Raw genomic sequence first — 26,826 nt, 5'->3', positions numbered from 1 at the left:
AGGGAAAACCACAAGCTGCTTAAAGTAACACACAAAGTTCTCCGTTCCGCTGTGATGGATCGAAAGATTGTGATGGACCCTGACACGCACTAAAGTTGTTTGGGGAGATTTGTGCTGGGAATCGAGGTTAAACAGGGAACAACACCTCCAACGTCTCCTGTTTGTCCTCAAATAAAAAGTCCTCTTGTCACTTTGTAGAAGCTGCAGCTCTGCTGTTCTTCTGGAGCTCGGACAAATCCACAACCGAGACTAGTGCAGGTCTAGGAGACCGTCTAGGATCTAGGAGACCATCTAGGAGACCATGTAGGAGCTAGCAGACCATCTAGGAGACCGTGTAGGAGCTAGCAGACCATCTAGGAGTCAGTCTAGGCGCTAGGAGACACTCTAGGAGTCAGGGAGACAATCAGGAGTCAGTCTTAGAGGTGGGACACAATCTGGACGAAAGTCTAGGTGCCAGGAGACAATCTAAGACACCAGCTAGGAGACATCTTTTGACTTTATGGACCTACAGCTCTGGTGCCCCCCACCGGCTTGTGGGGACACTTCCTGGGCGGGGCAGCCGGCATTCCCCCTCGGACCTTTTCTGGAATACGATCCATCTTGGCGGGAACGTCCTTCCTGACAGACAGACGGGACCACAGCTGTCTTCCATTTCCAAGCCAGGAGGCGCTTTTTTTCCCGGGGGCTTGCACCGCGCCCACGTGGAGGTTTCATGTTTTTGAAGAACACCATTGACATCACAACAACACCCATGTCGATTTGCTGATATCCGGGGAATGGCTGTTGGTGCTTTCGTGAGACATTCACACCAGCGTTTCTGTTATCACCGGTTTTTCCACCGGGAAAATCTGTCCAACTCCGACATATTTAAACCTCTCCGGTCGAAATGTCCGCTGAAAATAATTCCCTCCAATCACAATTTCAATCAGCGCCGGACGATAAAACGACGACGATAATTATCATCATATTTTTTTCCTCAATGTCAAAATAAAACAGACTCGATGGTTTTCGCTGGAAAAATTCCGCAGATCTGTTCATTTCGCAAGTCACAACGCTGAGCCAATCAGTTTGGAGGATGTAAAGCCGACCTTTCACCTCTGACCAATCACGTTAGTGGATATAGAACTAAGCCCCGCCCCCTCCCTGGTGGACAGCTTGTAAACGCGGAGCAGCGTCGACGACTCTGAGGAGAAACAGAACGATGATGTCATCGTTGGGACACATACATCCATAGTTTGGTGTTTTTTTGGATATTTAAGTTCAACCGAAGCCGACGCTAAATATTCATTGTGTAAAATAGAACACCACAAACTTTATGATTTATTTAGACCGACTGGCCTTATTTATTTTGATCAAAATGTGATTTTAGTGAAATGTTAATGAACGTGGCTGCACTTGTTACTTATTGTTCACAAATGGAAAGAATTGGATTTCAAGTTGTAATATTCATAATATTTATTTATTTATTTTCATTTTAAATATGAAATAAATACATTATCCTTGTATATCTGCATGCCTTGATGATGTCATTCTCTATATAACCTGCTTACCAATTGTTTTTAAGCTCAATGAACACAGCTAATATTTGATTGAACTTCCCCCGTTTGTCCTGGACGTTGGAGTCTTCTGCGTTGTCCGGCTCCAGTTTGTTCAAACGCAAACTGCGGTTCACACACGACGACGAGAGCGGCTGGAACGGTGGACGACGCTCAGCGGAGCGCGTCACACCAGATGTCCAGACGTTTCTGAACCAGGCTTATTCACCGGACCCCCTCGGACCTCAGCGGCGGTTGGTGTTCACGCTGATAAACACACTTCCTGATGGTGTCAGTCGACATGGAGGAGGAGGGCGCAGGGGTGGAGCCACAGGGTCCCCGGTCCCAGCGGTCAGGGATCAAACTCCCGGGGCCCGAGATCTGGTTCTCCACGGTGGGAAACGGCCCCTGCTCCTAAAACAGCGGCTGGACGTGGTTCACAGAGAAGCTTCTGAGGAGACACCTCCTCAGCTGCAGCTCCCCCCGGGGCCCCCACGGCAACACTGCACCATTTAAACTCAAATATGGCTTTTCCATGTTGAGGTGAGGTTGGGGTTAAGGTGAGGGTGTGTAGCCGTGTGTGCGTGTGTGTGTGTGTGTGTGTGTGTGTGTGTGTGTGTGTGTGTGTCCCTGCCTGGGGCAGCTCTGAAGCTTTAGGAGGATCTGCAGGTCAACGACTCCACTTGTTCCATCAACATTTTACTGATCGTTAATGATCTGAGTGCAGGCGGCGGCGGCTTCAACAGCTGGAACACACACACACACACACACACACGCACATGCACGCACCCACGCACACGCACACACACACACACACACACACACACACACACACACACACTTTATTTAAACAATTTGGCCAGAGCCTCGTTCAAAGAGACCAGGCCAAAAAGTGAGAGGAAAGGAATTCTGGGATGGAGGAAGAGAAGGTTTGATAAGAATGAGAGAGAAAGTGAAAGAGAGAAAGAGAGCAGCTAACTTGCTTCATAACTGGTCCATAACTGTTTCATAACTGCTTCATAACTGGTGCATAATTGGTTCATAACTGTTTCATAACTGGTTTATAACTGGTTCATAACTGTTTCATAACTGGTTCATAACTGGTTCATAATTGGTTCATAACTGTTTCATAACTGGTTCATAACTGGTTCATGACCGTTTCATAACTGTTTCATAATTGGTTCACAACTGGTTCATAACTGGTTCACAACTGGTTCATAACTGTTTCATAACTAGTTCATAACTGGTTCATAACTGGTTCATAACTGGTTCATAACTCCAAATCACTGCCAAACATCAAGCAGAGCAGCGATGAGCTCAAACAACTGGAACCAGTCAGGATATTATTCTGGAGTACTAATCAGCTGGGGGCGTGTTAAGGTGAAAGGTCATCCTCAGAACATGTGGCGGGTTCCTCCACGCGCCTGCGACGGAGGTGAAGGATTCCAGTGGAAATCCGTGGGATCGCCGGTGTCGGGTCAACGACAAATCCCAGAACTCCACTGGAAACGGCGGCGTTTCCCCTGGCTCCGAAAACATCTGGGTCCGTCCTGCAGGCGTCCTCTTCACGGCGTTCCCCCGTCCACCGATGATGTCACTGAAGAGCTCCCTGCGACTGTTCATCCACATCCAGAGTTTGCCCAATCGCGTCCGAGATGGCGCTCCCACACCCAGCGCCCGCAAAGCCCGCCCGGCAACACGGAGGGAGATGTCCGGTGGGCGTGCAACAGCAGGAGACGGAGGGAGAGAGAGAGAGAGAGAGAGAGAGAGAGGCAGACGGATGGACGGACAGACAGGCAGACAGACAGACAGGGAACAGCGTCTCACATGCTGCCTTATTCTTCTTCCGCTGACTTCCCTTCTATCTGGGGTCGCGACCTTTCCTCCCGTCGCTTCCCGGCAGGTTGCTTCCTGTTCGCCCACTCCAGATTTTTATGATTCGACATTAAAGGAACATTCCACTCCGAGCCATCGCTGCCCTGCTCGATTATTGTGACGGTAAATTATATGTCACATAATCACCTGATGGGCGCCATCATTTGGGCTGATGGTAAAATAATTATACGCAAAATTAAAAATATTTATATCCGAATGTCAAATTAATCTGAAGCCGCTCTGGCATGTTTCCATCCGCTGGGTTGTCTACGGAAATCTTCCGTCATCTTTATGTTCCAGCGGTTCATGGGGAGAGCAGGTGGAAATGAGAGGCACTTTCTGGTTGGCAAACACGCTGGGGCTCCACAGTCACAATGCTTTCCTCCAAATTTCATGGGAATTTTCCGAGCGACTCTGGAGAAGTCACAATAAAAAGGATTTGAATAAGAAGATGAACCCATCCAATCTGTCGCACTGTTCTCACCGTAGGCGATGACAGCGGCATAGAAAGAACCGAAAGATAAAATGATCAATCACGGTTACTCGCACGACGGTTAACCACCAACTCAGACTCAACCTTCCCAATATTCCGCATGAAAATCCGACTTTCGATGCGTCATCCGTCTTCCCCTGCGCCGTCGGCGTTCCTCCGGCTGTCCCCGCTTCGATCCGGACGCCGGCGCCACATCCCAGACCGCCGCAGCCCCCGCGTCCAGGAAGCGGCGACCGCAGGCCGGCGACCGCAGGCCGGCGACCGCAGGCCGGCGGCAGCGCTTTTGCTGATCTCGGCAAGACAAAGGATCCCTCCGCCGCGGGTGTGTGTTTGCGTCGGACAATGACTTCCATTGTTCCCGTGGTAACCGCCGAGAGGAACAGAGCCGGGCGGCGTCCCTCGCCATCATTATAAAGCGTGGCCATACTCCCGAAAAACAACGGCTTCCTCAAAAAAACATTGTTCTGGTGCTGATCTCATCTCGACCTGCCATAACAACGTCCCGGCGGCCGGGCCACCTCCGTCCAAACATGACGTCTATTTACCGTCAACAGCGCGGGAGACGCTATAGTAACCCGGGCCCAGAGCGCCGCGCTGCGGGCTGCGGTCACACAAGCTGGGGCTTGGACGGCTGCCCGGCGTCCCCCGCTCCGCCGCCTCCCGGCGCGGTCGGGTGCCGAGGGACCCGAGGCGAGGTAAAAAAAAAGGACGGGCCGCACGCGGGCTCCTCCCTCGCCGTCTCGACCGTGGAGCCGAAATAGACACAGCCCGTCCCCCCCGGGAGAAACCCCCTTCGCGCCCGCTGAAGCCGCGCTGACTCTGCCTCGCGAACCGCATTCTGTGCGAGGCGGGGCTTGACCCAGACTCCTGCAGACTGTCCATAGTGGGGGTCGTCGGGGGGGGGGGGGCTCCGACCGCCGCCCGCTGCATGGAATGAGCTTCCAGAGGCGAAAACCTGCAAACTTACTCCACGACTCCGGGGCCGGTTGAGTCGACCCGGCGGGGCGCTGACCGCACCTGTACGGGTGGCAGCTCACGCCGCCGACGCCGATCGCAGGCGACGACCTGATCCCTGCCTGGGGAAAAAAAACACAAAAACAAGTGCCCCCCCCCGCCTCCCCGCCGCCGGCGGCAACTCCGCCGCCCGCCCGACCGCTTTTACGGTGCGCGCTGGGACCGTGGGGCTGCTTTGGGTTTTGTTTTCTGCGCGTGATCTCTGGGGGCATCTGTCCCTCGTTACGGGAAGAGAAAGAAAACGTTGAGCAGGGTCTGCGATGCACAGCCGTCCCAGCCAAGAGCTTTTACAAGCTGGGAGGGAGGGGGTGCTGAATGAATGACTCACTTACAGCTCGGCTTCCTCAACGGAGCCTGCACTGGATCAAGGGTGTGTGTGTGTGTGTGTGTGTGTGCGTGCGTGTGTGTGTGTGTGTGTGTGTGTGTGTGTGTATGTGTGTGTGTGTGTGTGTGTGTGCGTGCACGCAACTCCAGAATTAAGCCACACAGTTTGTGTAGGGATTTCAGAGGCTCAGCAGTGCACAGATCTCGCTTTTCTTTGGGGGTGGGACGGGGGGGCGGGGCCGGGGCTGGGGCCGGGGGAGGGGGCGGAGCAGTGGGGTACCGTGGGGTTCTTGCGATTCTGCTCTTTCACTTTTTGGGCCGAACTCGGGTCTCGGTGTTGAGGACCAACAGTCACTCCAGCGGGATGCTGCTCGGAGGGGGTCTTGGTACTGGCCCTTCTCTGGAACGCTGCTTTTCTACGAGCTCCACGACGCCCGACGGAGGCTCGTGGACTGACCGTCCATCACTGCGTATTAAATATGATACCAGAGCTCTTCAAACTTCAACATTTTGCTTCGGCAAGAATTGAGGAACTTTTCATGGGGTTGCAATTAACTTGAGGTCCGTGAGTGGAGACCACGCCCCAGCCACGCCTACCACCCATCGACATTTACATACTGTACATACACCCGTCAGATCCACCCGCCATTCGGTTGTCTTGGCTGTCTCCACCCGCCAGCCCGCCGGTCCTCCACCTCTCCCTCTCTCTCCCCTCCCTCTCGCCCCGCCCATCGGCCATCGCCCCGGCCATCGCCCCGCTGAAGCCGCCGATTCGCCCACATCCTTTTGTTTTCGTCCCCGCGGCCGTCGGTGCGAACCCTGCGCTGCTCGAGGAAGCGCCTGATGTCTCCCTGGCGTTCCCCAAATTGAGGAACCCACCGAGGACGCATCCTACGCTTCCGACCACAGTCATGACGCAGTCATCAGCGTCCACGGTTCCCGTGACTGCGACCCCTGGGAAGCACGGTCGCAAAATAATACAGAATCAGACTTTTTAAAGGTCAACTCCAGCATTTTTTAACCTAAACCTTATTTTTCGATCATGGGAGTTGACGATGGGCCTCAGAGTCTTTTAACTTGATCAAGTATTGAGAGAATATCTTCAGATGAACGGGGCAATCAATCGCGGTTGCCGAAGAACATGGTCAGGATTGCCCCATTGCCAAAAAACGTCATACTACAACAACGACAACAACGTGTTATGTCATATCATTGGGTTTATTGGGTTTTATTACCTCTAATGATCATCTTCAAAACATTCTGTCCAATTGTTGGGATGTGAACCTTTCCGATGTTTTGCAAATGCAAAGTCAGCTGCGGTGCCGACGCCATGGATGCATGTGACCAAACCCAATTTGCATTTTCCTCTGTGGTGTCAACGTTGCCAAAATCCACGTCCTGCTACACGGTTTTTACTCCCGTACCAATGTAAAACATTCTGTTTCCAATCGCTCATGTCGACTCCCAGACGGCGGGAGAACGAGGTTCGGGCTGAAAAAAAATAGCTTTCCTTCAACGTCCTGGAGAGAGAATCCGCTCCGTCCCGGAACATTCCCCCGGCGCTCGCTCGCACGTAGTAAAGCGGCGGTGATGTCATCGCAGGAAGTGAAGGAATGAGGACGGAGGAGGAACCCGACACCAGCTCCATGTGTGGCCTCGTTTGGGCGCTGTCTCTTTTATTACATCTGATGGAAACCATACGGGGCGGGGGGTGGGGGGCAGCTGGTCCGGGGGGGGGGGGTACGGGAGGGGTGAGACAGGAAGACCAGCGGTGAGACAGGACTGGAGGGAGACCAGGTGCGAGAACAGTTTACTGACCAGTTTACGGACCCCGCCACCAACGACGGAAGCAGCGAGTGGACGAGCGTTTCCTATTGAAGGGTGAGCTCGCCCAAGGGTTGGACGTGAGCTTTTTTCGTTGACAAAATCAACTCACGGATTCCCACTTTAATCGGCGCACGCGGGCGGGGTCTCTGCCAGGGTGACGTCGCGTCCTGTGGATCCAGTCTCCGGCCGGACGGATGGACGGAGACTGGGGCTCGAACCGATTTAGGCTTTGTCACTTTGGCCGCGCAGGCAAAAAATCGGGTAAAACTTGACTTTTGCTTGTGTTGAAACGAGAGGCGGGAAGGACGCTGCGTTTGAAGGAAGTTTGACTCCGGAAGAAAAAGAAGTTTGGATTCGTGTGAAAGGAGCTCCTCTGTTGACGTGCGTCCACCGCCCGCGACGTGTGTTTTCTGACGGCTGGGCCGTTGCAGGCCTCCAGCCACAGGGTGGGGCCAATAATTCACCACATTTCAATATCAAATGCGGTAACTCCAAAGGATTTGGCAAACTTCAGACGCTCAGATTCCCGTTTCCAGCGAATGAAAGGAAGCGGCTTTGTCCAGCGTCGCTGCTCTTAAACGGTCCAGTGCTTTTGGGACGACCGCCCCCTGCTGCTCGGGCTGCGTCGCCCTGCCCCCAAAACACAAACCTTCCCACCAGCCCCCAACCCAGGTTTGAGTTACAAGGCAAAACATCACTTCACTGTGTGTGTGAGTGTGTGTGTGAGTGTGTGTGTGTGTGTATGTGTGTGTGTGTGTGTGTGTGTGTGTGTATGTGCGTGTGTGTGTGTGTGTGTGTTGGGGATAGTGATTTTGTGTGTGTGTGTCTGTGTGTAGGATGTAAGTGTATGTGTGCGTTTATTTGTGTGTGGGTGGGTAACTTTGTGCGTAATCTTGTGTGTTTGTGCGCATGTGTGTGTGCACGTGGGTGTGTGCCTAAACGTGGCGTGTGTGTGTATTTGTCTAATGTGAGCGTGCATAGGTGGATGTAATATGTCTGAAGTGTGTGTGTGTGTGTGTGTGTGTGTGTGTGTGTGTGTGTGTGTGTGTGTGTGTGTGTGTGTGTGTGTGTGTGTATGTGTGTGTGTGTGTGTGTGTGTGTGTGTGTGTATGTGTGTGTGTGTGTGTGTGTGTGTGTGAGAATCCAAAATCTGGTCGCCTGCCTTCGCTCAACTGAGAGAAAAGGCAGATGCGTCAGCGAAAAGTGGAAAGAAAAGTATCTGAAATCGAGAACACAGTGAAGAAAGACAAGAAAAACACAGAGGAGGAGGAGGTCCAAAGGAGGAGGAGGTTCAGAGGAGGAGGAGAGCATCCAGAGGCGGAGGAGGTCCAAAGGAGGAGGAGGTTCAGAGGAGGAGGAGAGCATCCAGAGGCGGAGGAGGTCCAAAGGAGGAGGAGGTTCAGAGGAGGAGGAGAGCATCCAGAGGCGGAGGAGGTCCAAAGGAGGAGGAGGTTCAGAGGAGGAGGAGAGCATCCAGAGGCGGAGGAGGTCCAAAGGAGGAGGAGGTTCAGAGGAGGAGGAGAGCATCCAGAGGCGGAGGAGGTCCAAAGGAGGAGGAGGTTCAGAGGAGGAGGAGAGCATCCTGAGGAGGAGGAGGTCCAGAGGAGGAGGAGGTCCAGAGGAGGAGGAGAGCATCCTGAGGAGGAGGAGGTCCAGAGGAGGAGGAGGAGGAGGAGGTCCAGAGGAGGAGGAGGTTCAGAGGAGGAGGAGGCCCAGAGGAGGAGGAGGTCCAGAGGAGGAGGAGAGCATCCAGAGGAGGAGGAGGTCCAGAGGAGGAGGAGGTCCAGAGGAGGAGGAGGTTCAGAGGAGAGCGTCCAGAGGAGGAGGAGGTCCAAAGGAGGAGGAGGTCCAGAGGAGGAGGAGGTCCAGAGGAGGAGGAGAGCATCCAGAGGAGGAGGAGGAGGTTCAGAGGAGAGCGTCCAGAGGAGGAGGAGGTCCAGAGGAGGAGGAGGAGAGCACCCAGAGGAGAAGAGCATCCAGAGGAGGAGGAGGTTCAGAGGAGGAGGAGCAACAAGACCCATTTGAACAGCTCTTACGGTTCATATTTATCCTCCTTTTTAAACTCTTTCCTTCACTGTGGTCCTGTCTGTCCTGTTCTAGAACATTCCAGCGGTGTCTCGACCAGGGCTGCTCAACTGGTGGCCCGGGGGCCAAATGTGGCCCGTACATCAATGCTTTGACACAAACAGGACTGAATGGCCTCCAATAAAAAAGGACGTTTTCCGCCGTAGTCTCAACCAATCACAACGTTCTCACTCGTCTCACGTCAATATGTTGTTTTGAATGGTCTGGGATGTCACACAGGTAACTTGGCTTGAACACTGGACCACGTAGGAAACAATATATTGAAAAATCCCCACAAGTTACGGAACGTTTCTTGTTCCCAGTTGGATTAGTGTGAGAAGAACCTGATGGCTGAAAGTACTTCAAAAAACCATCAGAATCATTTTTTTCCGCCAGGTACATTTACATACACGAGGCATTTGTTCTGAGGTTTAAATGAGCATTAAAAAATAAAAACACCTTTAACGGTCTGAAAAAATGGAGAATAAAATAATAATGAAAGAAAATAGAATTAAAAAAGTGAAGTAAAAATAAAAATGTAAGTGTAAAATGTGTAAAAATGGCCCAAAAAATGCCAAATAAAATACAAAACCGAAATGGTCTGTCAAATATTCTGAAATAATATGATGAATAAAATCCAAAAATGCATTTTCTCGTGGAGCCTGTTTTAATGAAAACCCTCCAGAACCCTGCGCTGGTACCGGTCCTGACGTTGCCAGTCCGGACCTCCAGATCAGGGGTCCCGGTCCTCGGTCCTCCAGTGATACTGGAGGGACCCCCCGGGGTGGAGGCAGCGTGGGCACCGCTTCCAACAGCTCCGTGTCGAGTCGGGGGAATTAAACAAACAAGGCGACATTTTCCTTCCCCCCGCGGCGAACAGCTGGAAAAACAAACCGCCACTCGGCGTTCGGGGCACGCCACGTTTTAACCGCCTCCTCGTGTAACTGGCGGAAAAGCACTTTGAACCGCTTTAATGACGAGGAACTCCGCCTTCATCTTCTATTCCCGTCCCGCAGTAATGTCTCCAACGGGTCCACGTCCTGGTCTCACCCTTAGATTCATCCAGACGCAAAACAGGAAGGGGGTCGGTCGCTCATTGAATGTCGCCATGGCAACCGGCGTTCAACAAAGCCGATTCTCACCAGCACTGCTAGCTCGCATTAAACCGGCTTCACAGCGAATCCGGCAAACGGCAAGAACAAAGCGGAGGTCCGCCCCTTCCTATGGAGGGGCAGATTCCGCAGCGAAAAGCTGTGACCCGCTGCGATAAGCCCCGCCTCCTCTGAGGTAAGCCCCGCCCCCTCTGAGGTAAGCCCCGCCTCCCCTGCCTTTCTGCGGTGCGGAATTTCCGTTCAAATTTTTTCAACTCATGCGACAAGGGCCCGACACTACGACCTGAAGTCCAGTTTTAAATTGGAACTGGGATTAGAACCAAGTCCATAAGTCATGAATATAAACTAATTCTGTTAATGTTAACGTTGGACTATATTCATTATCAATCAATCTCTTCATATCAGTGGATTTTGTGTATTACTTTTTTTCCCCAAGTTGCAAACTCCATATGAAGGGGGTTTTAAACTCTCATGCATGGAACTCGGTGAATGTGCAGCTGAGCAAACGACTCAAAAACGCCCAGCTCTGCCACGTCCCCCGCGAAACCCATACACAGTTCGAACGAATCAATGGATGTCGAATCAAACCCAAGTTTAGAAGCGGAGGATTATTGACCATTTCCCCTCGTTAACTGTGGAATAACTGCAGAGCCGTAGAAAAAAAGATTAAAGGGCTCCTTGTGCACCTCCTTCATCAGGCTGGTTTGAGCACGTACGACGTGGCTGCCTGCGCTCAGGGCTGGGCTCGAAATAATACATTTCTACATCGGTTTGGAAGTTATGCATTGATATTGCACTCAAATCAAACACTACCAGAGTCGCCAAGGCGGTGAAATATTTACCTCAATATCATACCTGCCTCCCTGCCACTCCCCTCGTGACGAGTGGCAGCACATTATGGGATATCCACTGCATACTGTGGCATTTCGCCCGACATAGGTCATCATCCTGGTACTTTTCACACACTGTCTGATGCGTGCTGCGGTTCCTGACGCGCTCGATACTCATTGGCTGTGCTGCACAGTGCGCCACGCCCTCCATGAGCTCGGCTTCCCCAGAGCCTGGACGTCCCGCTGCAGCGTCTGGTGAAGGTTTTACGGCCCGCTGCTCAGAGACCCCCTGCCGAGGAACAACACCACGCGGCATGCCAGGGCTGAGGTCATCGGCCATAACGCCCCGCCCCCGCGCACACGCATGTGTGTGTGTGTGTGTGTGTGTGTGTGTGTGTGTGTGTGTGCGTGTGTGTGTGTGTGTGTGTGTGTGTGTGTGTGTGCGTGCGTGCGTGCGTGCGTGCGTGCGTGCGTGCGTGCGTGCGTGTGTGTGTGTGTGTGTGTGTGTCCGTGAGGATGAAGAACAGGAAGAGCGCTGGATGGATGGAGGATTAACTTCAGAAGAAGCAGCGGGGAGTTGAGATCCATAAGGATCTGCTTAGGTCGATGCAAGTCACACCCTCCAAAAGTAGTGAGAGATCACTGCCCGTGCGCGCACACACACACACACACACACACACACACACACACACACACACACAGTGCAAACTGTGAACATGTGGAATGGTGGAAACCGAAACTGGAGCCCACGTGCACCCTTCTCGCCCTTGCTATAGTTTAAAGTAATGAATGTTGACTTCTGGATGCATCCGACTGCAGTTACTGTAAGTTGTGGGCGTTTCTGGGGCGGTGTGGGTGGGCGGGGGTCGAACCACGCAGCCGTAAATCCACAGAGCAGCTTTGTTTTTTTGTTTTGTTTTTTCTTCTCCCGGGACGCCTTGACCGACCCTGCAGGACCGGCCGGGCACCACAGGCCGAGCGGTGGCGGCAAAGAGTCATCACCGCTGAACCACATCCGCCTGCGACGCAACCACACGTGCGCGGACGGAGCTGCACATGCGGTGACAACTCATGCACAAGGATTCGTAAGGAGTGGAATTCTGGACCAGAGTCAGAGACTTAAAACAGGGTGAAATGACGTCCTGTTGACGGTCCAATCCCCGTCTTTTGCAATCGCAATAATCAATGCAAATATTTTCATTGTCACCACCATTTTTTTTCCCCTTTCTCCGACGTCTCCTGCGTGCTCGCTGCCACGGGCGTCGCCGGTGGCTTCGCTCTGAGGGCTCTGGGGGTTTGCGTGCAGCCACAAGTGATTTGATGGTTCGCTGCCGACTTTGACGGAACGCGAAGGGATAGGGAGGGCAACGTCACCGCCGCCTCCACAACCTTCCAGGTTCCACGTGCTCCGTTGAGTTCCACGCCCCGCGCTAACGATGAGAAGGGGCTCAGGGCGGCGGACGCGGGGATCGAAGGGAGGATCTGGCGGTTGCACGGATCTGAGGTCAAGCGGTTCTAGACATTGACTCTTTTTCCCTGCGGTTCATTTCCTCCGCTGGTGTGTATTCCAGCACCCGTCTTTCCTTCCAAACGAAAAGCGCCGTCCAACACCAACACCATCAAATGCGGAGACTCAGCTTTTAAAGCCTTTGAGCCGCGTTTTTGGGGAGCGTAACAATGGGGAGCCTCTGCCCCGGTGCACTGTGGGTGTCGGGTCGTGGTGGGCGGTCGCGCTGGGTGGCCCCGACCACATCACACAGGCACCGGGCGTGGCGCGCCTCTTCGACGACCAGCCGTCCACGTGTCCGCCTGCCAGGAGCTTCGAGGAGGACAGACACGCCAAGCTCCCACAATGCACTGCTGCTTCCAGCCAATCAAACATCTGGAGAGCCGTTCTCACGAGCCGCTACCTACTGGAAAACGTAATCAACACCAGACAACTGCTTTAAACCACACTGCTTGTTTAGAGTCATTTGGGAGCAGAACTGTTTTTCTTGGGGTTTTATTTTTATTTTTGGGGAGCGCTGGCGTCATGGCAACCTGCGCGGTGACATCATCGCACATTCTGGAGCCGTGCCGACTCCCTCGACGTTTATGGGCTCACGGGGATTAAGAAGCCTGAGGGAGTGAGGGGTTCAGTGTAATCAGGGGCAGGGGTGCCCAACGTCCGTCCCGTGGGCCGAGATTGGCTCGCCAGAACTTTGAATTTGACCCGCCAGAGACTTAAAATCAGACAGGCTAAAAATAATAATAATAATTATAATAATAATAAAAATAATATACTGTAGTTATATAATAAAATAATAATAATATCCAAATTTATAAATTGTTATTTATAATTATATAATATTATATAATTTCATTTTTATTTTAATATTTATTTTTCAGAACATTATATAAAAATACAAGTGATTTATTATTGATATAAGGTACACTAGCATCTTGTAGCGATGGGAATGATCCGATCCAATATCAGTATCGGGTGCGGATACTGACGTCATTCACTCGTCGGATATCGAACTGGCCGCTGAGTGCCACCGTCGGGAAAATTGGATCCGTACTAGAATTAAAAAAATAAAAATTGATTTGTGCAGTGGGTGAGGGTCGGGCCGCTGGGGTTTGAGTCGGAAGAAAGTAAAAGGAAAAACCCCCCACGTATATATATATATATATATATATATATATATATAAGTGATCTGAAACGGAGCTCCGGGCCCCCAGTGGAACACAGCCGGGCCATTTTGCACTTTGGTAATTCAAGCCTGCGAAGTGAAGTTAAAGGTACGCAGGTGTGCTGGACGGCCTTCAACGTCCTGTTACTTCTCTGATTCCAGTCCTTAATGGTTCCTGGAGAAAAAAAATCCCTGACAGAGCCGTGAAAGGGAGGCCACGCTGCAGCTTAAACGGCCTGCCTCTGGCATCTGCATGTGTGGGGTCACACCAAGGACACCGGGGTTATTATGGTGTGTGTGTGTGTGTGTGTGTGTGTGTGTGTGTGTGTGTGTGTGTGTGTGTGTGTGTGTGTGTGTGTGTGTGTGTGTGTGTGTGTGTGTGTTTTCTGGTTTCTCTCACTCTGAAGGTGAGTAACAGATGATCACAGGACTCAGTTCAAATCACCGTTAACTACCAGCACATGGTGTTCTGGCAAAAACACCACCCGGCACCATCGGCGCCCATCGCCCCGTCCGAGGCCCAGGTCTTGCCCCGTGCTCCGAATGTAACCCACCAAAAAACACATCCCATAATTCCAACAGCCTCGTCATGGCTTCCTCCGAGCACCGCCGCGACGTGCAGACCGGAGGCCTGCAGAACGCCACCCGACCTCAACCCCAATTTGGCCGTGATAGAATGTGGGCCCGAACCCCCGTACAGGGGGCCGGGCTCGGGCGTCAGACCCCGCGCAGACCTCCACGTCCGGGGAGAGAACTGCATCGCGTTCAAACTTTGGGATTGCGAGCGACGGCGAAGCCGCGTCGGGGAGCGCCTTTGCACAGCCGTAGAATGAAGGTAAATCTACGGTACGACGATTATAAAACTATAGAAATACAAACCAAAAGGTCTAAATCTTATTATAAAACCGTATTATATCTTCAAGATTGTGCGTCTCACTTCATCTGGGCTTTGAGCTGAAGAACTGACATGCAGTATCTTGTGTGATATATTTTCCGTTTGGCCGCTGCTCTCTATTTCCCTTTTGTCGGCAAAGCTCAAGAGAAAACCCAAACCCACGATGCGTCGGTCCCACTCTCAACATTCTCAGACGCCATTCCACCCTAATTAACACAAACTGGTCCCAACCGTAGGATAAAACCATTAAATTCAGCTCACGAACAAAGACTTTGGCTTCTGTTTTTATTGAAAACATGGACGTGTTTGAAGGATCACCAGCAAACCGTTTTATTTAAATGGGACTATTTTGGGTATTTGTTCTGGAAGCAGAGCCCCTGTCTGCAAATGGAAAAAACAAATCACGCACATTTAAATTCCAGAGCCAATCAAAGAGCTTCTGTGTTTGTGTTCAGTTTGGTTCACTGTGCAATCACCACGGTTGTGTGAACAAAATAAAAATGGATAATTCGGGTTTTTTTGCCTCTGTCTGTGTTATTCATCCATTTCCAAGGAATTAAGACTTAATTTGTATGATTCATGTCATCCAACCAATTTTATGTAACGCTGCAGCACAGCGCCCTCTGTGGCCGCAGGTGGTCATTGCACGTTCATTTTTCACTCCACGCTGAAACAAAAGCGACAAACTTCCAGTGAATACCTTTTTCCAGGGGACCAGCATCGAGAAAAATGCTTCGAGTTCACATAATGGAAAGTATGGGCTGTCTATCTTTTCATAAAGTTAAAACATTCAGGTTCAAGCACTTTCTGAACTGTGTGTGAAACGCCCAGAGAGTCCAACAGAACCCGCTACACCAAGACGCACCGAGTCCAAAACAAGCAGGTGAGCGCCACCAACAAGCAGCTGAGTGCACACACCAAAAATAGTTTTTAAACTTGTCCTCATGTGCTCCTCACAAAACAGAAAAAACAGATGCAGATACCAACGCTGGGTCTGCACAAACACACACACGCACGCACGCACACGCACACACACATACACACACACACATGCACACACACAAGCGCACACACACACACAAACACACGCGCATGTGCTCAAAACAAATACACCTTGAGAAAGCATTCAGACACAAAATATGGAAAATAACTGCTGACTAAAACCTTTTCCCTCCGACCTCCTGGGAAGCAGCGTGAGAAACAAACCACGGCGAGCAGCGTTTAAGTGCATGAAAATAATCAACAACAAACTTATACGAAATATGTGTTGTTCATTATTAAACGGCCCGTGGGCATTTCTCGGAAACGAAGGAGCAGCTTCCAACAGTCCATTCCGCAGCACAGGACGTGCGATGCGGTGGAAACTGTGGAAGGTGAACACCCCAGATCCAGCCCCTGGACGGGGCTGTGCCCACACAGCCCGCGGCGTTGCAGGGCGCGGCGTGGCGGGGCGCGGCGTGGCGGGGCGCAGCGTGGCGGGGCGCGGGCGTGGCGGGGCGCGGCGTTGCGCGGTGCAGCGTGGCGGGGCACAGCTGGGCACGGTGGGGCTTGGCGGGGCACGGCTGGGCACAGTGCGACGGGGCACAGTGGGACACAGTAGGGCACGGTGGGGCACGGTGGGGCACGGTTCGCGGGGGCACAGTGCGACGGGGCGCTTCGATCCAGGAAAGTCCTGGGCTTCACCGCAGAAAGCAAAACAAGTGCAGGAAACAGATTAGCACACTCCGGCTCCACGCTGGCCACAAGACACCCGGACCGCTCCAGAGCCAGATGTGTGGGAACGGGAGACGGAGCGGTGGAGCGAGGCGGAGGCTGAGCCAACAACACCACCACCACCACCACCACCACCAGGTGACAAGGAACAGCAGGATGGATGGAGGACGGAGAACATCAGAACCGAGCGCTGAGAAAAACCCAGAAAGAGCGATGCTGCGTCAGCTCCACACGTTGATATTAAAAAGGTTGTGCATTCAGATGTGATGTGGAGGTTCCCGTCCGCTCAGGTTTCTCCCCCACGCTGACTTCAATCACACTCGGCCACAAAACAGCTGCAGCCTCCGTGAGTTGGCCGGGCTGCACTTAAAGGTGCAGTACGCAGAGAGGCAGCGGCCTCGCGTTGTCGTTTCGAGGAAAACGGGGAAAACTCCGGATTTTCGAGGACTGCAAAACCATCGGATTAACCCCTCGAATCCCGGTATCATATTGAAAATAACCGTTGCCCCAAACACCCCCGGCAACCAGATTTTAGTACCCCTCTGTCGGGCTCCGGGGCCAAATTAAAGGGATGGATTGATAAACAAGCTTTTGCTTTGAGCTTTACCGGCCTCGTTGCAAACATTTCAAGATGATTTCATTTGAACTAAAGGTGAAAAAAAACAAAAACAAAGAAAAAAGACCTCTTCAACTCGCCGTGCCGGCCCCCCTCTCTGGGCCCCCCCACGTCACAGCCCCCAAACGCGAGCGTTGCGCTCGGCCGACCCCGGAGTCTGGCGCACGACGCCGGGGCCGGTGAATGGGCCGCCGCCCGGGTTCCTCGGCGACGCCGAGCGAGTTCACCCAGAGATCAGCGTCCGTCCTAGCCCGCCCCCCCCCCCCGCGGAAAAACAAATACATCCCAACGCTGATCTGGATTTAATTTAACACGGAGAGATGGGATTACCATATGAATCGAGTCAACCCACGCGTTGGCGTGCATGTGTGTGTGTGTGTTAACTCTATTTCCTTTGACTCGTGTTTTTCTTTGAGTGAACTCTCCTCCGCGTCCTTCGGGTTCTCTAACATTGCCGACTGGATGAATTCCATCAGAGGGAAGGCAAACACGCACCCCGACGTGCGCGGCCCCCCCGCGCGCTCCGTCCGCTCTCCGGAGGTGTCCGCCCGGGGGGGGGGGGGGGGCCCGATCCCTTCGGACCGCAGCTGTTATAAAAGCCGGGAGATGTCGGGGACGCGGCGCCTGGCTCAGCCGCCCGCTCGTTTCACTGCGCCGCTGGGAACGCCGCGGAGCTCCCGGAATTTTCTGGACGGAAGGGTCTCGTCCAAGTCCATCTGCTGCGTGTGTTGAAAGTGTAACAAACCCGGGAAAAAAAAAAAAAGACGACTTGTTTAAGTTGAATCCTGAAGTGTTTGGCCACGGACCCTCCAGGGCCAGAGATTGATGGCTGCAGGGCGGGGCGCGTCGGGGCGACGTGTCGCCAGGTGTAAACACGGCGCCGCCCTTCACTACAACATCACAGCGGGAGCCAAGCTCAGGACGGCAGCGCCGTCGCTCCGCAGCTGGCCGATGGTGCAATGCGGCCGGCGCGGGGGCCCGCCTACGTCGCCAGGGAAACCACCGGCATCCGTCGACGCTCCACCCGCCGGGCCGTCGCTGCGGCGGAGTCCCTCTGCCTCGGTCGCCGTGCCGAACCGGCCCGTCGGGATCCGGCCCCGGCTGTGATCCGGGTTCTGGATTTCATTCACACGCAAATCCCTGAGCCCCGGACGAAAATGTGCCGCTCCCGCCGAAATGAGCTGTTGAACGGACAAAGTCTCAAACAAAACGATGGAACAAGACGCTCTGTAGAGGACGTGGAATTCAACAAAACTGATAACATTTGAAAAGTATGGACTTTTGAAGTAGAGATGTGGAAATCAAAGGAGCTGCCTTGAGGCAAGAAAGTAACGTCATCAACTTCCACAACGCAAATACACACACTCACACAACAGGTGCTTTTTACTCCGCCTTTACACCGTTCACCATCATTTTGTGTCTGTTTCCGTTTTTCTTTTCATTTTATAGCCGAAGTAAATTGCAAGGATCAATCAAAAAAGTGGAAAAATGATGAAGAAATGAATGGATGGAGCAGCTCCATCATGAGCTGCTTCCCTGTCACACAAACAAACACACAAATAAAAAGCTCCCTGAGCATCAGGATGGAACCAAACCACATGGAGGAGGAGGAGGTGGAGGTGGTGGTGGTGGTGGTGGTGGGAGACTCCCTTCAGGTTTCAGCCCCCAGTGCTTGAAAGAGGAGGTGGCACCGTTATAGCTACACCCAAGCTGCTGCTGCGCCTTGGGTGTTCACTAGAACAACAGCAGCTTGGCCAGAACCTCCAACCTTCCTCCGCCTCCTCCTCCTTCCCCCTCCTCCTCCCACCTTCCTCCTCCTCCTCCTCCTCCTCCTCCTTCCCCCTCCTCCTCCCACCTTCCCCCACCTTCTCCTCCTCCTCCTTCCTCCTCCTCCTCCCACCTTCCTCCTCCTCCTTCCCCCTCCTCCTCCTCCTCCTCCCTCCTCCTCCAACCTTCCTCCTCCTCCTCGGCCCACCCCCCCCTTCCTCCTCCTCTTTCCTCCTCCTTCCTCCTCCTTCCTCCACCTCCTCCTTGCTCCTCCTCTTCCTCCTCGCCTTCCTCATTCCTCCTCCTCCTCCAACCTCCTCCCACCTCCCTCCTCCTCCCCTTCCACCTTCCTCCTCCTCCTCCTCCTCCCCCTCCTCCTCCCTCCTCCACCTTCCTCCTCCTCCTCCTCTCAGAGTCAGGAGTTCATTTGAATAGAGTTGAAAGTGTGCTGGTCTTGGCTCTGAGCTGCTCTTTAATCCACGCGTGCACAGAAAGACAAACAGGACGCCGCCGATCGGGTGACGCTTTGAAGGAGCTGATGGTGTTTTTGGCTCTGTTTGAATTCGACTCCGTTGGGGGGGGGGGGGGGGGGGGGGGCAGACAGCAGGGTCCCATGGGTTCTAGTGGGGTCCCCAGTCCCACAAGGTCCCACTGCAGGACCTCCTGCCCTACAAGGTCCCCTTATAAGGAAGGGTACCCAGTACTGCAAGGGCCCCAGAACTACAGGGTCCCCAGCACCACAAGGTCCCTAAAACTATAAGGCCCCCAATACTACAGGGTCCCCAACCCTTCAAGGTCCACAGCCTTACCGGGTACCCAAAACGACATGGTCCCCAAAATTACCATCCCCACAATACTGCAGGGTCCCCAACACTACAAGGTCTGCAACACTACAAGGCCCCCAAACTACAGTACAAGGTTCCAACAGTACTACGAGGTCCCCAACCCTCCAAGGTCCCCAGTACTACCTCCACTAACTCCATGTCTGACATCCAGATCGTTAGCCAATGAGATTGCAGAACACTCCCTGCGTAAAGAGACCCGGAGACCCCCACTCGCTAATCACTGCTGGAACTGCAGCACAAGGATTGAGCAAGTTCTGGCTCCCCAGGGAAGCTTCATTTTTCCATGAGGGTTAGTGTGTTTGTGTGTGTGTGTGTGTGTGTGTGTGTGTGTGTGTGTGTGTGTGTGTGTGTGTGTGTGTGTGTGTGTGTGTGTGTGTGCGTATGTGTGTGCGCGTGTGAGAGGGAGAAAGAGATTGTCTCTGCACTTATGTCTGTGTATGTGCAGTATTTGTGTGTGCGTACAATTCCGTGCGTGTGAAGTACATTCATATGTGCGATATCACTCCAGTCCACGAAAGCGAGAGTCTCTGAAAAAAACAGGACCGACCCCCCCGGACCTCCCAGACTTCCCGCCACACTCAGCTGATGTGTTTCCAGCAGCGACGTGACCCCCAGGTCTTTCCAGATGTGTGTTATATAACATCAACGCCGCACACCAACACTCAGCTCAGACCATAAGGAAGGATAACACGCCTGAGGTACCAGCTCGTACCAATCCCCTCCCGCACGGTTACTGAACAGCACAGGCTTGTTGGTGTGGGAGACGTGACCATGTATCTCCATTACAGAAATCAAACATGTTTCTCTGTGACCAAAAGCTAGAAAATCAAGTTCCTTCTGGGATGTTTGATTTGTCTTTCATTATGGGTGTATTCCCTCATATATATATATATACTATTTCAGCCCCCTCCGCTCTAAATCCACTGTTTTACCACATTTTAGCCTGGCATCGGACCAATATCCGTCACCAGTTCCGGTATGTGCCGTTTCCTCATACACCTGTACACCTTTTTTGGTATTGCTGAGCGTTATCGATAAAGAAGTTTCATGAACGTCGCCTCCGGACGTGTGGGATGTGGCCGTGAAGAGGAAGACCGCGGTGGGACGCCAGCCGACGGAAAACACAAAAAAAACACCGACGGAAGACGCGTTCCACTCACCGAACCTCTTGTATCCAAAAGACTGAACTTCCTCCTCGTCGGCAAAATCGTCTGAGGAAAGAAAAAGACGCGGACACCAGAAGACTGATCAGAGACAAGCGGCTGAACTGTGACTTCACTGGAAGGGGAAAAAACGAGCCAATATCACTTTTTGACCAATTTCCCCTCCTGAAGAGTGACCCATTCCTTTTCATTAACAGTAAAGACTTCAACTGTAAGTCTGGCGTCGTTACATAATATAATAATTGACATTTAACCCTTTCAGGTTCCAGCCCAGACTGGTGAATTGAGACGGTTCACCTGTGTTGCTTTAGGGTGACGCCTACTTAAGTAGGGGGTGACGTAGGCGCCACCCCTGAATTTCACTCCTCCCCCCGCCAGCAGCAGTGGTTTTCTTGAGTTCATTTTGTGTCTTTTCGTTGAACCTTTCTTTTATCTGTATTCTAAACTGGTGCTGGTGTCCTTTGTTCTGTTGAGGCTTTCCAGCAACGTCTAAGATGCTTCAATGTGTTGAAAAGTAGAAAACCAGGTTACTTTTTTTCTTTGATATCTGACATTTTTGCTATGTAGCTGATGTTAATTCTCTGACCGGAACTCTGTTTTAGCCTCGTATGGGAAGAATATACGATAGTAACAGAAGATAAACTGTGGAAAACAGAACCCAGGACAGTGCAGGGAGGCTGCAGACAGCAGAGGGTCCATAAATCGATCCTTAAGGAGCACGAAACCCAGCAGGTCAGCAGATATGGTCAGGGTTGGGGTTGGGGGGTCTGGAGTGTTGGAAGAGGGTTAGGGTTTGGTAGGGTTTGGGTGCTGGGGAAGGTTTTGGGGAGTTCTGAAGAAGGGTTGGAGCGGTCTGGGTGCTGGAAGGGGTTAGGGTTTGGGGGGTCTTGATGCTGGAGAAGGGTGAGGGTTTGGGGATCTTGGTGCTGTAGGAGGGTTTGGGGGTGTGTGTGTAATGTAGTAGGGTTTGGGGGGTCTGGGTGCTGTGGGAGGGTTTGGGGGGGTATGTGTACTGCAGTAGAGTTTGGGGGGTCTGGGTGTTGGAGGAGGGCTTGGGGGGTATGTGTAGTGTAGTCAGGTTTTGGGGGTCTGGTTACTGTAGGGGGGTTTGGGTGCTGGAGGATGATTTGGGGGGTATGGATGCTGGAGGGGGGTTTGGGGGACTTGGTGCTGTAGGAGGGTTTGGGGAGTTTGTGGAGTGTAGTAGGGTTTGTGGGATCTGGGTGATGTAGGATGGTTTGGGGGGTATGTGTAGTGTAGTAGGGTTTCGGGAGTCTCGTTGCTGTAGGGGGGTTTGGGTGCTGGAGGAGGGTTTGGGGGTCTGGGTGCTGGAGAAGGTTTTGGGGGACTTAGTGCTGTTGGAGGGGTGAGGGTATGTGTAGTATAGTAGGGTTTGGGGGACTTGGTGCTGTAGGAGGGTTTGGGGGTATGTGTAGTATAGTAGGGTTTGGGGGGAATGTGTAGTAGGGTTTTGGGGCGCCTGGGTGCTATAGCGGGTTTTCGGTACTGGAGGAGGGTTGGGGGGGGGGTCCTGGTGCTGGAGGAGGGTTAGGATTAGGGGGGGTCTTGGTACTGGAGGAGGGTTAGGGGGGGTCCTGGTGCTGGAGGAGGGTTAGGATTAGGGGGGGTCTTGGTACTGGAGGAGGGTTAGGGTGGTCTTGGTGCTGTAGGAGGGTTAGGATTAGGGGGGTCTTGGTACTGGAGGAGCATTTGGGGGATCTTGGTGCTGTAGGAGGGTTAGGATTAGGGGGGTCTTGGTGCTGGAGGAGGGTTGGGGGGGTCTTGGTGCTGGAGGAGGGTTGGGGGGTGGGGGGGCCTGGGTGAGGGAGGTCTCAGTCCTGGGGCGTTAGGGGGTCTAGGAGGTCCAGAGCTGTAGGATCCACAGACTGCGGCTTCTCTGAGCTGTTTACAGTAAAACCCTAATTAGGCTGCGCCACTAGAGCCAGAGAACATCAGTGGTAATGGTGAACAGATGGAGGTGCAGAGTCAAATCTATGGAGATATTAAAGGACTTTCCCTGCAGGTGAAGCTCTGATGTGGTTCATTTAAAATCCACAATAAGGCTGTCACCACCATGACATTTCAGTTGATGAATAATGGACATAGAATAACTGAAAATTCACATTTTTTAGCATTTTATGCCACTATACATCTACTCATCGCAGAATAACTTTCTATTGTCACTGAATGTGTGTGTTTTATCATCAGAGTATGTGTTTTATTATCATTAAGGCATTTTTTTCCTGTTTACTTTATTTGTTTGTGTGGCCTTATTTCTTCTTTTAGATGCGTTGGCAGTTTTTCTATTGATTTCCATGTCAAAAAAAGAAATTTTAATTCCATAATAAACATTGGAACATCACAAAAATCTGCTAGATACAGTATTTCATTTGCCTAAACCCAACTGGTGGAAACGCACCAAATTCACATTTTATTTGGTGCAAGATTTCCAAGATTGGTTTAAAAATCCCCTAAACTTTGGGTGGAAAGGTATGATTATGGAATCTAACGGTGTCACATGCATTTGAGGTTTTTTTTTCATGCATCATCATAACGGTCAAGACAGTAAATCCATGATTCTCTCAAATTTAGGAACTTTGGAAGGAGAGGGAGCGTCATCCGTCCCCCGCATTTCATGCTTGCAACACTTTCTGACACTTTTCATGCGTGTTTCCTCCCGTTTTCCAAACTCTCAGTGATCTTCTCTCCAGTGAAAGTAGATCCTGAGAGCTGATCCTTTCTTCCCACCAGAAAAATAAATGCAGCGAGATGGAAAATATCTGCACTATTTTACAACGCAGCTGAACTTCTGGAGACACTGTACTAACTCCATCCAGATGTGAACTGCTAAGCACACGCATCGGACATAGTACCAAATCAGTATTGGGTTATTCAGGGTGGGAAAGAAATGATACCAGTGATATCTGTGCATGCAAACGTGCAAACAAACCTTTCATGGCGTTTAATGAATATGCAGAACTGTAGAGGAGATCAGACTCTAGTCACTTTCTGCGCATCTCCGCATCCAGAGAACGATGATGAAAAACACAAATATCTTGTAGGTAAAAGTCCTATGAGCTCCTCTTCATGTTCACTGCTCCTTCAGAATCCCATCCTTGGTGTTTCCTGGTTCTCTGGCTGAAAGGTTCAGTTCCTCCAGAGAGGCGGCCTGTGGCTCACACACTATCCGAGCTGCAGCGCTCTGCCTCCGGACTCCAAACTCCAAACCCTGCGTCAGAGCGCATGGAGCTCCGCGTCACAGCGCCAAGCAGTGTCCGAACCCCGAGTGGTGGGAGTGGGATCTGCAGGAGGAGCTGCAACAGTGACCTGGTGATGCAGGAGGGGCTGCAACACTGCCCCGGCGCTTCGGGAGGAGCTGAAACACTGACCTGGAGCTGCAGGAGGAGCTGCAGGAGGAGCTGCAGGAGGAGCTGCAGGACGGGCGTAGAGCTGCAGGAGGGCCTGCAAGAGGAGCTGCAGCACTGACCTGGAGCTGCAGGAGGAGACGACATGAAATTATTGTCTTGAAGACAGTGCTTCCCCAGGTGGAAATCTGGAATCCATTAGAACAATTTCAGGGGTTCGGGGTCTTTACATCAACATTAACCTACAGTCCAGTTCTTTCATATTATTGTAGTTTCTCATATCCTGTATGCACCAACCCTTTATTGGTTTTTACTGTCTGATCACTGTCTGTGATTTCAAACATCCAAAAAAAGCAGGAACTAGAAAATCAGAAAAGTAGAAAGAAAAAAAAGAAAAGTAGAAAATGCCTGCAGGATGCAGCTGACTGATCAAAGACCAACCACACCAGGAAGTGGAAAATGTCCTTTTTATCTGATCTGTGTGTGTGTGTGTGTGTGTGTGTGTGGCCCCCCGTTGGACTACATTCAGGCACAGTTAGAAGCTGCAGCAGAGTGGTAAGTTCCTCAGTATTCAGCGACGTCGCGCAGTGATATGTGATAAAAACCAAAATTTGACGCCTGGGGTGAAGGACTGAACACGGAAGCAGGGATGAAACTATCTGTGACTACGCACTTCACTGTAACCGAGTCGAGTTTTGCGGGTCACAATACTTCGAACACAGTTCTGAGACTTTCCACCTCTAAAAAGCTGATCAGTCAGTACACCTACACATCTTTCACCTTATCCAGACTCACTTCGGCGTCACTCTACACTCTGATACCGAGTAGTCCAAAGGGAGGGAGTGGAAGGGCGGTCATGAAGATAACAAAGTTATAATCATATCCACAATAACACAATTAGAAGTTGACTCAGTCTCTTCTCTGATTCCCTCTAATCCTCCAAAAACAATGAGATCCGACCAATAAGTTCCTCACCAAGCCCCCGGTCCAGCAGACGCAGCCCGGTGTTGGGTTCCACAGCCATCTCAGTTGATAAAAATGGGTAATTACTTGTTTTCCTAAGGCCTTCCCGCTATTCTTTTTTTTTTTTTCTTTTTACCGTGGGGTGTAATTTGTGCAGCGGGGGATGTCAGGGAGCAGCCTGGATCAGTGTGAGCTGATAAGAACCAGCTGAGGGTCCGGGGTCCAGCTCTTCCAGGGGTTAGGACCCGCTTCGGAGGCTCAGGGCTCCGACAAACGCTGCCATGTGCTTATGGTTAGCCACGCACAGGAAGTGATGTTCCACCGCGTCGCGCTGACAACTCCGAGTCTTGAGGCAGGACGGCTGTCACTCTCACCACGGCCATTCAACATCTACCTTCGAAGATGATTTTACATGGATCTAGACAATTTGCCAAAGTTACTTTCTCTTTTGGATATCTCATACCTTTACGCGTTCTCCGTTTTGTGCTAAATTACGCATTCAACCTGAGCTGCTGAGTCAATGTCGGTTAAGACTCATGTGAGCGTTGTCGAAATATCTACACCGAGAAACATTCAGGTGTCGGGGTGTTTTTCCACATCTCCTCGCCGTGAATGGTAGTGAATACCCTTTAGTAAACGCATGCCCGCCTTTGCATTCTTGCCAGGAATGGCGGACCCCGCCGCCAACAAAGGAAACCGCCTATAGAGCAGCACGTGCAGAACGACAAAACATCGAATGCCTTGTTCCTATATAAAGGACCAGTTAATAAAGTATCAAATGTGAGCTTTCTCAACAAAAACATAGGTAAATAATGTTATGGATTACCACTTTAAACCCCAAATACCTCGAAAAATCCCGCACAGTAACTCAACAGTTAAACCTCCGTTTGGGGTGTGAGCTGCTCCTCTGCAGGACTCCTCGACTTACTGTCGCTCCGAATCACGTCAGGGCAGAAAGTTCACAAACCCCGCAGGAGGGAATGTGCAGCACGGCCAAAGCCCAAATAACCCTCCAAACGCACCGTGTACAGTATGCACAGCTTTCCCATTCCCCATGTGTCACGGAGTCCCTGGACGGTCCAGGACACTCGTGAGGAGTGAGGGAATCCGAACGTCTGAGCGTCTGTTTTGTCGGGGTCATGGAATATCCTGGAATCATCGGCATTCATCTCGCACCGAAAATTAATTTATACGGTTTGTCTTGTTGAAGCTTAATTGACCCGCGATAAAAAATAAAATACAATAAAAGTGTTTTGAGAGAATTGACAGCGGACGACTACTTTGAAAAGAGGGAACACCTGGAAATACGTCTTGTTCGGGTCACGTTTGTATTCAAGTAAAAGAATAAAACATTGAAAGTTTCATGACTTGATATTTCAGCCAAATCTTGTGCGTGTGTGTGTGTGTGTGTGCGCGCTTGCGTGTGTGTGTGTGCGTGCGTGTGTGTGTGTGTGTGTGTGTGTGTGTGCGTGTGTGTGTGTGTGCGTGCGTGTGTGTGTGTGTGTGTGTGTGTGTGTGCGCGCTTGCGTGTGTGTGTGTGCGTGCGTGTGTGTGTGTGTGTGTGTGTGTGTGTGTGTGTGTGGAGCTTAATAACCCATAAGGCAGGGGCACTAATAGGATCTAGTGGTAATCCTCAGAAACAGCAGAATCCTCGCAGCAGACACGGCTCCTCGTCGCTCCTTCATCTGCGTCCAGACGCTGGAGGTTTGTTTAGGAAGCAGAGGATGTTGTTTTGAAGGCCAATGTCTGTGAC

General features: G+C 51.8%; 1 protein-coding gene across 1 annotated transcript in view; it reads right to left on the bottom strand.

Moving 5' to 3' along the window:
* LOC307245161 (collectin-12-like) overlaps positions 1-24,054 on the bottom strand; it is a 40,193-nt gene extending 16,139 nt beyond the window's left edge. The window contains exons 1-2 of the mRNA XM_080020595.1: positions 23,696-24,054; positions 20,743-20,793 (exon numbers count right to left, since the gene is read on the bottom strand). Of these exons, the coding sequence (XP_079876721.1) occupies positions 20,743-20,793; positions 23,696-23,702 (58 nt within the window). The 5' untranslated portion in view covers positions 23,703-24,054. The remainder of the gene's footprint in view (positions 1-20,742; positions 20,794-23,695) is intronic.
* Between the last annotated feature and the right edge of the window lie 2,772 nt (positions 24,055-26,826).

The sequence above is a fragment of the Zeus faber genome (assembly GCF_960531495.2).
Source record: "Zeus faber genome assembly, chromosome: 19".
Taxonomy (NCBI): domain Eukaryota; kingdom Metazoa; phylum Chordata; class Actinopteri; order Zeiformes; family Zeidae; genus Zeus; species Zeus faber.
The sequence above is the reverse complement of the archived record's forward strand: the minus strand, read 5'-3'. Positions and strand labels throughout refer to the sequence as shown.